At 46.0% G+C, this 12,731-nt stretch overlaps 1 protein-coding gene across 1 annotated transcript in view; it reads right to left on the reverse strand.

Annotated features, from left to right (window-relative positions):
- Window positions 1-12,731, reverse strand: part of PRKDC (protein kinase, DNA-activated, catalytic subunit) — a 677,570-nt gene that overhangs the window by 97,848 nt on the left and 566,991 nt on the right. The window contains exon 74 of the mRNA XM_040354170.1: window positions 4,877-5,037. Within this exon, the coding sequence (XP_040210104.1) occupies window positions 4,877-5,037 (161 nt within the window). The remainder of the gene's footprint in view (window positions 1-4,876; window positions 5,038-12,731) is intronic.

Below are 12,731 nucleotides of genomic sequence, written 5' to 3' on the forward strand. Positions count from 1 at the left end.
GAGCAGCAAAAGGTGTTTGCTGTTAAGGGTATAAGTGGATATAAACTCCGTTAATGATGGCAAAAACGGCGATTTTGGCCCAGGTGGCCTATAGCAGAGGAGAATGTGAACAGTCTCCTGGGGGGAAGTTTGAAGTTGAAGAGTAAGGGTTTCCATGAATGGAAGAGGATTTTGAAGGGCTGGCTTAGTGATTGTAATGCGATTCTTGTGGATCACCGCCAGGCCTCCTCCTCTTTGCCCTATTCTGTTTTCCGTTATAATGCGATAGTTTTCTGGCACCAATTCTCCGAGAATGGTGTTGCAGTCGTCTGAGAGCCAGCTTTCTGTAATAAAGAGGCAGTCTAGATCGTTTTGTAGTAAGAAATCGTGGATTTCTAATCAGTGTTTTACTGGAAAATTAAAAAAAAGGGGGTGACACGTGAGGGAGCTCTCTCTAAGAGTCTCGGCTGAGACTCGCCCAAAATGCGATTTTAGAACTAAAGCTAGTGCAATTAAGGGGGGGACCAATAGTTGGGTAGTGGCCAAGGAAAACTCCCATGAGGATGGACAAAGTTCTCAAGAGTTCCGCTGTTAACGGTTGCGGCCTCTTGGGGATCTTTCTGGGCCCCAGGTTCCCTTTGTTCGGGGGTACCTTCTGCCAGACTGTGGGGGCGGAGGTGGGGTGGCAATAAGATCCCAGTGCGGGAATTGGGGGGGCTGGATCTCCAGGACATCACAGAAAGGCGCCAAGTCCTCTGGGTATCTGAGCACTGCCGATTTTCCTTGACTTTTGGACGTCAGGCTAAATGGGAAACCCCAGCGGTAGGGGATGTTCTCTTCTTGTAGGATGCGTAGCAGTGGTTGTAGCAGTCTACGTGTTTGTAGCGTTATCCATGATAGATCCGGGTAAAGTTGAAATTGGACATCATCTAGGGTGACTTTGCGGGCAAGGCGAGCCTGCCTCATGATTTTCTCTTTCAGAGGATAAGAGCTGAGCCTGCAGATAATGTCTCGCGGCTTGGAGGCGGCTCTCTTCAGGCGGAGGGCCCGGCGGGCTCTGTCCATGTCAATAGGGCGGGTGGAGGGTTCTCCTATCAAGTTGTTGAACACAGATTGTAGTACAGAGTGTACGTCCTCGGGACCCTCAGATTCCGGTATCCCCCGTACCCGGATGTTGATCCTGCGTCCCCTGTTATCCAGGTCTTCTACATGTTGCTGCATTTCCCTGAGGAAAGAACAGTGATCTTTGCCACGGAGTTGGGTCTTCCTCCACCATTTCCACCCAGTCCGATAGATGTTTAAGGCCTGACTGAAGGACCTGGATCTCTGATCTGCATGTGGACTTCACGTCGGCAATGAGTTGTTTGAAGTCTTCTTTGCTGGGCATAGCTTGGATGTAGGAGTACCACTGATATGGCAGAGGAGGAGAAGGGGCCAAGTCCTGGGGTGTTGGCGGGGGGGGGATACAAGGTGGATTGCTGCAGGGCTTGCTGGGTTTGTTGAGGGGCACACCAGGGTGAGAAAGCAGATGACTGACCCCAGGTGTCAGACCAGGTCACGCATGGGTCCGGGTTTCCCTAGTCAGGCTCCAAAGTCAAAGAGGGGGCAGGGGAGCCGGTCATCCGGGCGTAGGAGGCTGAAGCGGTCCCCGGGGGCCCAGGTTCTCTGGAGCGGGAGAGGCACTGCTGTGTTGGAGAGGGGGGAGCCGCCGTCGCATACTCCGTTGCAGGCCTGGGCTTCTCTAGGCCCGATGGAGCGAACGGGTGTTGTAGGGGTTGAGCCGGGCCCAACAGGGCCAGAGAATCCTCCTCCTGGTCCCCTGAGGAGGCTGGGGAACTGGCCCCGGTCCCGCCCATGCTCGGATCTGACGCCATCCGCAGAAGCCGATGGAAGGCCTCTGTGCATGGGGTGCAACCGTCTGGAAGTCCCAAGATGGCGGCCCGCTCTCCGGGGAAGGAGGCCGCGGGTGATGGAGATTGCCGTGGCAGGGTACTCACCGGACCAGATGGCTGTGCGGAGTCCACCGGGCGATGCCGTGTAAGCTGCTGCTGGTCTCCCGGAATTGCGCCGGGACCGATGTGGAGAGATGCAGGGGAGACCCCATGGATGCAGCCGGAGCCATCTTGCCTGTCCCGGCCGGCGGCCCCACCGGCGGAATAAACTATGCCCTGAGGTTCATTGAGGATCCCGGAGGGGGTTGGGATGATCCCATGGCAGCTGCGGATCGGGTCATTCTAGATTTGCCCATAAATGTGGGGGGGCGGAAAGGTCCCATAATTGCCTGTATACTGTGGGCTGAGAGGGAGCTAGGGAATCAGACTGCCATCCAGGTCCACTTCCGGTCACGCCCCCACAGGAAATTATATTTTTATGCTCCTAGAACGCCTGAAAGGTGCTCCTTGGATTTTGAGCCCCTCTATGTGACTGGGCTGTGAAAAAATATCACACGTGTGGTAGGTGTATCAAAATGTGTTTTGGGATGTAACAAAGTATGCCTGTGCTGTGTGTATAAGATAACTTAACCACTTGAGGCCCGCGCTATAGCCGAATGACGGCTACAGCGCGGACCTGAAAATCCAACTGGACGTCAAATGACGTCCGCCCCTTTCCTCGTTCCCCGCACGCACTCTGGAGCGCGCAGCGGGGAAACTGTGCTGGCCGTTTGGTAGGCGATCTGTAAACATATGAGATCATTTCTCATTGCCGGCTCTCACAGACAGCGTCCTGTCAGGGAGAGAGGAGACCGATCTGTGTCTCTTGTACATAGGGACACAGATCGGTCACCTCCCCCAGTCACCCCCCTTCCCCCACAGTTAGAACACTATTCAGGGTACACATTTAACCCCTTCCTCACCCCCTAGTGTTAACCCCTTCAATGCCAGTCACATTTATACAGTAATTAGTGCATATTTATAGCACTGATCATGGTGCCAAAAATGTGTCAAAAGTGTCCGCTATAATTTTTGGCAAAAATATGTAAAAGAATACGTATCGGCCTAGACTGAAATTTTTTTTTTTTTTTAAAGAAAAAATTGGAATATTTATTATAGCAACAAGTAAAAAATATTGTATTTTTTTTCAAAATTGTCGTTCTTTTTTGTTTATAGCGCAAAAAATAAAAACCGCAGAGGTGATCAAATACCACCAAAAGAAAGCTCTACTTGTGGGGAAAAAAGGACGTAAATTTTGTTTGGGGGCCACGTCGCACAACCGCGCAATTGTCAGTTAAAGCGACGCAGTGCCGGAAGCTGAAATTTCACCTGGGCAGGAGGGGGGTATATGTGCCCAGTAAGCAAGTGGTTAAAATGGCAACTTGCAAAAATTTGTTTTTTATTGCTTTATTTTCCAAAAAAAATTGACAAAAAATAACAACTTTAAAAACAGTTGTTTGTATTGTCTTGGAATTTTAGAGGGGCCTTTAAGAAATGATATAGGCAGTCAGTCCATTAGGATTGATCAATTTTCAAATATATCTACCAAAGTTTACAGATTCTATAACTTTCACAGACTAAATAATATACACCGGTTTGGCCTAAGTTCATGAAGAAAGATTATTTGCATTTTTTTTTCATTTATATAGCAAAACAGAAAAAAAAAAAAGTCGTCATTCACACCTTCACTGGACACAACCGATGACTGATCACTATAGCGCCCCCTGCCAGCACCATGTGATCGCTGTGACCAATCACAGCAGATCACATGACCAGTGTAAACAATGGATGGTTTCCTTTTATGTCATCTATTGTATACAGCTGTGATTGGTCACAGTGATCACATGGGACAGATGAGGCCAATCACAACCCAACGGTACCATCTTATTAGCTTTGACCAATCACAGCTAATCACAACAAAAGACACTAATCAGTTTCATTCAGTAAAAATGGTTGCTTATACCAATAAAATTCACTGGTATAAGCAATCAAAATGTGCAAAAAAAAAAAAAAAAATCCAGACCACAGCCCCAGAGTAGTACAGTGTTACTATGGTAACACTGTATTGCTCTGGTCACAGTGTGTTAAAAAAAAATTAAAAAAGAGAAATAAATGTGATAATAAAAATAATTGTTAGTTTATTTTTCATATATACCGTCATCAGTCAGTGTCCCTGATCATTGCCACACCAGTAATATGATAATGCTGTACTGCACTAGTGACAATGTGTAAAAAAAAAAAAATGTTTCTCCATTTTCCAAAAAATTGTGAAAAAAAAATTACAACTTCAAAAACTCACCATGCCTCCTACTAAATATATTGGACTGTCTACCTTCCAAAAAGGGGTATTTTTTACTGTCCTGGCATTTTTGGGTCTCAAGAAATGAGATAGGGTGTCAGTACATCAGGATTGATCAATTTTCAGATGCACTGTATCGCATGTATACTATAGTCTGTGGACTTTGTGGAATTTTCACCAAGAAAATGTAGCAGAATACATTTTGACCTAAATTTATGAAGAAAGACTTATTTGCAAAATTTTATAACAGAAACGGGGGGGGGGGGGGGGGGGGGAAACACTTACTTTCAAGATACGACCAAAAGAAAGATCTATGTGTGTGAAAAAAAAATGATAAAAATTTATTATGAGTACAGTGACCACTCAATTGTCATTTAAAGTGGCACAGAACTGAAAGCTGTAAACTGGCTTGAGCAGAAAGGGGTAAAAGTGCCCGGTATTGAAGTGGTTAAGCACCAAAAGAAAGCTCTGTGTCTCAAAAAAATGCAAAAAAAATTATTTGGGTACAGTGTTGTATGGCTGAGTAATTGTCATTCATGCAGTGTGACAATACTGAAAACTAAAAAATGCCCTGGAATGGAAGGGTGTCCAGACTTGAAGTGGTTAAAAGAAACCAGTACTTCACATATGTTCATATTTGAGACTGTTATGAACACATCTAACTCACCTCTCTGGTCATCAAATCCAAAGTTTCAGAAGGATACAATTCAATAATTTGAAGCAATCTTGGAAATTTTAGTCGCGCTTCCTCAGATCCTAATTTTAACGCTTTAATCATTTTTTCCACAATGATTTCAGGGAACTGTTTCAGGTCCTGTGCATTTAGTACTATAAAACAGGCAGGGGATAATTCAGATGATGTTACAGTAAGGATAATGTAATTGGAAAGTTACAGCATGTAACAAGCAATATATTCATAATGAAATGATTTAACACTAAATGTCACCAGGAAAAGGAAGGAAAAGGAGGAAAGGTTTCAACTATCAGGTAACATTATAATGCTTCAGGAAAAATAGGATTTTTTTGTACTCACCGTAAAATCCTTTTCTCTGCCGTCCATGGACGGACACAGCCTTCACAAGTCTTGACATACGAGTTATGTTCCTGTTCATAGGAGAGGACTAGGCAGGACATGTTAGATATTTAAATACATGTTACTTTAACAGAGTTGAACAGTGCCGCCCAGGGGGCGGTCCCTCCGGACATTACCCTCCGCTCTGCAGCATGCAGCCTCAGTTCGTAACAAGCAGTACAAACCTAAAAAGGAGGGGTGAGTGCTGTGTCCGTCCATAGACGACAGAGAAAGGGATTTTACGTTAAGTACAAAAAATCCTATTTTCTCATTTCATCCATGGATGGACACAGCCCAGGAAGCACCAATTGCCCTGGTAGAATGTGCCGTGACCAGAAAGGGCCCGCCCCTTAAGAGCATAGGCCTGTATAATGGTCTGCCTGATCCACCGAGAAATGGTGGCCGACGAGACCACCAGGCCCTTTTGTGGACCAGACACCGACATAAATAGCGAGTCAGACCTCCGACACTGAGCCGTAGCAGACAGGTACACCCGCAAGGCATGTACCATGTCCAAAGTATGAAGGACAACCTCTCTAGGATGCGCCGACCGAGGACACAAGGATGGAAGTACAATGTCCTCGTTAAGGTGGAAGGCCGAAAACACCTTCGGAAGAAAGGAAGGCTGTGGGCGCAGCACCGCCTTATCTTTTTTTTTTCTGAATAACTTTTGGAACACAATACTCATTAGGTGTTATGTGTTCCCTACAGCTGGGTCTCCTTCTCTCCTCCTATGGCTGAACCTCTGCCCCTACACGGCTTCATGGATTAGGGTCCCACACCCAATTTGGGCGCGGAACACATTGGTGTCCTAATTATTGGCAAGACTAGAGATTGTTTTCTCCCCATCCGGGGCGGCAGGTCAGCATTTGTCTTCTTTACAAAGGCCAACAATGTCGGTTTAAATACCTAAATATATAATATTGTATGTGATTTTGTCTTACATGCTATTTTTTATTGTTGTTCGAGCTGGCTACCCACTACTGGTCTTGGTCTAACCCCTGAGGAAGCCTGTACTAGGCAAAATATATTGGGTGACACCATCCTAATCGACCAGCTATCCACTCCTATTGGGACCTTTAGCGACCCTGAAATTCTATGTTTGATATACTACATATGTTTTTAAGTTGTGTGTCATACGATGTATAATTTCTCATGATATTTTAATAAATCATTAAAATGTATTTGTTATACTTAGAATTTATTTAATTTAGCACCGTTCTAATCCCATTACCTTCTCCGTTCTCATTTATGCCTATTAGTTTGGTTGACATCAAACTTGTCTCAGGGATAAAGCTCTGCTGTGGTTTTGCGTACATGGTTGTGCGGTTTACTGCCCGGGTTGGGTCTCTGCCCTTGGGGTTCGTGGGGGGTGATCCACGCTGCGCAAGCTCTATACCCCCCCAATGATGGATAGTTTCTCCATTTCGTTCTGGAATGTCCGAAGACTGAATTCAGCGGTCAAGCACTCCTGAGTGTTTAATTATCTTAAAACATATAGTCCTCAGATTTGTGTCCTGCAGGAGACACATCTGGTGGGGTCCTGCATCCTTGGTCTCAAAAAGGCTTGGGTGAGCAGTCACTATCATGCTACCTACTCTTTTTTTTTTTTTTATAATTTATTTTTATTTAATTTTCTTAGTTCAGCACTTGACAGATACAAATGGCATAATTACAAAGTATAGAAATAGCAAAATACAATAGGCCGGATTCACAAAGGACTTACGACGGCGTATCTCCACGTACGCTGTCGTAAGTCCGAATGTGCGCCGTCGTATCTATGCGACCGATTCATAGAATCAGATACGCCTCACTGTTGCCAAGATACGACTGACGTAAGTCTCCTACGCCGTCGTATCTTGGGTGCATATTTACGCTGGCCGCTAGGGGCGCTTCCGTAGATTTACGCGTCCAATATGCAAATGACCTAGATACGCCGATTCACAAACGTACTTGCGCCCGATACGCAGTTAACGTAAGTCGAACGTCCGGCGTAACTTTACCCCTCATAAAGCAGGGGTAAGTCATGTTAAGGTATGGGCGCGGGAACAGCGTCGTATTTTACGTTGTTTGTGTAAGTCATACGTGAATGGGCGTAGGTTACGTTCACGTCGTATGAATGGACCCGGCGTATCTTAGGGAGTAAATTCGACGTGAATCTGAGCATGCGCGCGCATGCGCCGTTCGTTTCGGCCATGCATTTACACAGGGTCACGCTTCATTAGAATACAACACGCCCACTGCCTTGACAATTTGAATTAGGCGGGCTTATGCCGGCCCATTCACGATACGCCGCCGTAACTTAGGGCGCAAATTCTTTCTGAATACGGTACTCGCCTCTCTAAGTTACGGCGGCGTAGCATATATGAGATGCGCTACGCCAGCCTAAACTTAAGCCATTCTTTCTGAATCTGGCCCTATAAATATACAATAGGGAAAAAGTGTACTGTTATGTTAGGACAAAAAAGGGTATCTACTTCCTATTATTTCCCCCTTGTGACTCCCTTCCCCCCTCCCTACCCCATCCCTAAGGAACGTACCTCCTTTGTAATTGCCTAGCCCTTGAAGAGAATGGACCACACAGATATACTATGTGCGTCCTTAAGTTATTGACGAGGAGAATCTACCAGGAGAACATTATGATTAAGAACCACGCTTGGAGACTCCACATTAGAAGCAACGAGGCGGTTAGACCGCGGTAGACCGCTGTAGGCAGAAGTGGGCTCGCAGTGGGCCAGGGTGGATTCCATCGCTAGGTCCCCCTACAAAGGGTCTCCCACGGCCCTCAACCAGGGTCCCCACAGTCTGTCAAATTTCCCATAATTCCCTTGTCTAGTGAGGCTCACTCTTTCGCTGGAAATGGTTAGGTTGATGGTCGCTGCCCAGTTTTCTACAGACGGGGGGGCATGTGCTTGCCATTTTTGAGCTATTATCTTGCGTGCCTGAAATAGGCATCTCAATACTGCTTCCAGATTGCCTGGTGGGACTCTGTTGTCTTCCATGCATCCTAGGAGGCAGGTCATCGCCACTGGGTCGAGGGAGGATCCACAAACCTTATTGATCCTCTCAATTATCTCCACCCAATAGCTATAAAGCCTTGGGCACTTCCAAACCATATGTATGAGATCTCCTTTGGCTTTACATCTTGGACATTCATTGTTTTGCCTCCACCCTAGTTTGAACATCTTTTGGGGGGAATAAAATACTCTGTACAATAAGAACAGATGGGACAGTCTGCGCTGGAGCAATCGATACCAATGCTCCTCGTTGTAGGATCTTGTCCCACTGTTCGGGGGTTACTATCCCCACCCCTCTCTGCTCTTAGTGGGGCCCGCTCTACTTATTGCTCTAACCCCCAGAGTGGTGTACATTGCTGAGATTAGGCCTTTCGATGTTCTTGCCCTAATTACTTTAAGAAGGGCGGGGATCTGGGTCCACATAACTGTTTGTGAGCCAAATTGTGTTTGAATGGCATGGCGAACCTGAAGATATTTATGAAATGTCTTATTTGGTATGTTATATTCCCTTGTCAATTCTAAGAATGTTTTCATGGTATCCCCCTCGAACAAGTGTATTAAACGGCTTATGCCCTGTCTCGCCCACTCCCCAGATTTCTCTATACTCATTACTTCCTGTAAATTTGTATTGCTCCATAGGGGGGAAAATTCTGTTGCCCCAACATACCCCAGTAGTACCTTTGCTGTCTGCCATATTTTACTAACTAATTTTGTAGTCGGGCATTTATAGAAAAAAAAATCTGCCTCTAAGGCTTCCACTAGTAGCCTATGGGGATTCCCTGTTAGCAACAGTCGGCTGTTGAGACTATCTGGCTCTGTGGTTCCACAACCCGCCAGATGTTGCAGCTGAGATGCCACAAAGTATAGTCTTGGGTGTGGAACCGCCATGCCCCCCTCTTTTACAGGGAGTTGTAGCATTTGCAAGCTTGACCCCCCCTCCATATTAATTCTCTGAATAGCGACTCTATTCTCTTAAACCACATTTGCCCTAACCAGATCGGAGAATTGTGAAGCAGATATAGTATCTGTGGCTGCCATATAATTTTTATTAGACTGCAGCGTCCTGCTACCGACAGCGGGAGTCGTTTCCATATATCGCTTTTTTGTTTTAATTTAAGTAGAAGTGGGGCAATATTGGTATTTGCGTATTGGGTGACATCCTTCTTAACCCAAATCCCTAGGTATTTTCAATCCACTTTATTTTTCTTTTCTTATTTCATACATAAATATGCCTATTCGGCATCCGTTGCATTTCAATTGACATACATTATACAACATTTTTACTTTCCTATAATATTCCAATGTACGTCTCTATATTTTTATATCCCACGCCCCCCCCCCCCCCCACCCGTCCTCTGCACTCTACATAGAAAATCTATCCATCACCAGTTTTGGTGGTGCGACACTCGCATCTCTCAACCAGGAATACCAAATCTCCTCAAATTTACCCTCTGCTTTCCTTTGTTTGTAGGCCAGGTGTTCTCTACCCAACAGGGAGTTGACATATGCAATCCATTGCTTCCCTGTGGGGACCCCCAGGGCCATCCAATAACGTGCAATGAGTTTTCTTGCCAAATACAGCAGTCTTGTTACCATATAGTACTTTCCTTTTGTATACTCTCCAGGGTCAATGGCCCCTAACAAGTATACTAGGGGATCCAATGGAACTGGTACCTGTGCCACTCTAGTAATACACTGTGATACTTGCTCCCAGTACCTGTGAAGCTTTGGGCATCTCCAAATCAAGTGTATGAAATCCCCCTGCTGAACTTTACACTTTGGGCACATATGAGTATCCCCTCTTCCCCATCTATGTAGTTGTGGCGCTGTTCTGCAAGCCCTGTGTAGGATAAAGAGTTGCGACAATTTGTGCGACGCAGAGAAGGATACCACCGGGAAAGATTCAAGCGCCCTCTCCCACTGGTCTATCTCCCCAATGTCTTCCACCCACTTCCTGCGGCTTCTAATGGAGGCATGATCCTGAATTGTTGCTAACAGTCCCTCATATATTTTTGTTATCAGTCCTCTCCGAGCTTCTGCTTGCAGAACCGCCGTCATCAAAGGTGACGGTGAAGTTACCACCAGTGATCGTGTTTGTTGTTGTTTCTGTAGAGCATGCCGGAGCTGGAGATACTGATAAAAGCCCCGTGGGGCTAATTGGTATTCTCTACACAGCTACTCGTAAGTTTTCAGTACCTCACCCTCGTACAGCTGTGAAAAGAACCAGATTCCCCTCTTTTTCCAAGAAGTAAAGCCTGCTAGATCCTATAGCTCTGCATACCTAGGATTGTTCCATATTGGAGTGAATGGTAACATCCCCTCTGTCCCCAAAGTCTTCCGTAGCTCCCCCCATACCTTTCTGAGGAGGGTTCCTGCGGGTGCTGCCTGTGGCATGCTGGGCAAGCCCATCTCAAGATGGGAGGCTGCCTTTAATGAGGGAGCAGTACCAGTCACCATATTTCTATTCAGATCCTCTCCTTCTTCCCGTTCCCATCCCGCCAGCTGTTGTATCTGAGAGGCTAAAGAGTATGTTTTGGGGTGAGGTACTGCCAATCCCCCCCCTATCCTTTCCATATTGTTAAGTGGTTAAACTAATCCTGGCTACCTTTTTCTTCCATATCAGCTCCCGCATCTGGGTATCAATTCTTTTAAACCATTTGTTCGATATCCAAATCGGTGAATTATGGAAGATATATAGGAGTTGTGGAGCCCATACCATTTTAATTAGGTTTGCTCTCCCTACCACTGATAGGGGGAGTTTGCACCAGCTGTCACATTTCTCTCTTTGTTTTGCCAGTAGTGGACCCAGGTTCAGCTGGAGATATGCAGCCGTATCCGGGGAAACCACCACACCCAGATAGCAAAAACTACTTGATATAGTAATCTGCTCTGCTCCTACAGGTAGCTGCTCCCTCAATGGATCTATGGGCATTATAATTGATTTGGACCAGTTTATATTAAACCCAGAGAAGCCTCCAAATTCTCCTATTATCCCCATTGCTGTTCGCAACGACGCTGCCATATCACCTAAATATATAAGTATATCATCTGCATATAAGGAGATTTTTTCTTCCCTCTGGCCCCTGCAAAACCCAACCACCTCCGATGTACTTCTAAGCAGTATCACCAACGGCTCGACTGCCAGGGCGAACAGCAGTGGGGACAACGGGCATCCCTGCCGGGTGCCACTGTGTAACTCAAATGGGAGGGAAAGGTTATTATTAACTCTGAGTCTGGCTCTACGTTTGGAGTAAAGTACCTTTACCCATGTTATAAACCTGTCTCCCAATCCAAACCTAGTTAATATTTCCAGGAGGTAGGGCCACTCCACACTATCGAACGCTTTGGTAGCATCCAGTGACAGAATAGCCCTACCCCCTGGATTATCCACCGGCACCTGCAAGTTCATATATAGTCTTCTTATATTATCGGCCGTTGAACGGTTAGGTATAAAACCAGACTGATCTTGATGCACCAGCCTGTCTATAACCTGCGATAACCTTTTGGCCAGAATTTTAGCTAGAAGTTTGACGTCTGTATTTAGTAAAGAGATTGGACGGTATGAATCTCGAGACAACTTATCTTTACCTGGTTTAGGAAGTAATATAATTATAGCCTCCTGCATACTGTCAGGTAGAGTTCCCTTTTCCACTGCCTCAGATAATGCTTCCAGCAATATAACCTTTCCATATTGAGAGTATACCTTCGCTGGTAGTACATCTGGACCTGGGGATTTGTGTTGCGCAGCCCCTTCCAGAGCTTCCTTCAGTTCTGCCAGTGTGATAGGGAGATTTAACAGTTGGGGGATGGGGCAGCCTTGAAGAAACGAAGCCATCTCCGAATCTACAGTTTTGGTTCTGGAGGAATATAACTCCTTATAAAACTCATAGAAATCATCTAAAATGTCAGAGCTAAGAGTGTGCATCTCCCCGGACTCCACTCTTATAGCCAAAATGTTCGAGGAAACCCTTTGCTCCCTGGCTACCAGTGCTAGGATGTGTCCCGTATTTCCCCCTTCCTCAAAGTAGCTCTGTTGGTGAAAATATCTCCTCTTCTCTGCTGCCGTCAAGAGTACCGAGTTATACAAAGATTGCGCCTCAACCCAGGAATCCTGATTACTCTGAGAGGGGTCTACTACCAGCGCTTGTTCTCTGGTTTTCATTTCATCCCGGACTTTATCCTCCCATTCCCTAGAGCGGGTCTTAATGCCCGATATTTCCCTAATCAGGCACCCCCTCAAAAATGCTTTTAATGTATCCCATACCACCCCTGCACTAGCAGTACCCCTATTAAGTTGCCAATACTCCTGTAGCAGGCCTACCGTCCCATCTGGGGATGGGAGTAAGGTCAACCAAAATGGGTTTACTTTATACAATGGGCGGCCCATTGCAACCGTAGCATCCAGTCTAACCCAAAATGGAGAGTGATCCGAC

This window comes from Rana temporaria, chromosome 5, assembly GCF_905171775.1.
Source record: "Rana temporaria chromosome 5, aRanTem1.1, whole genome shotgun sequence".
Taxonomy (NCBI): domain Eukaryota; kingdom Metazoa; phylum Chordata; class Amphibia; order Anura; family Ranidae; genus Rana; species Rana temporaria.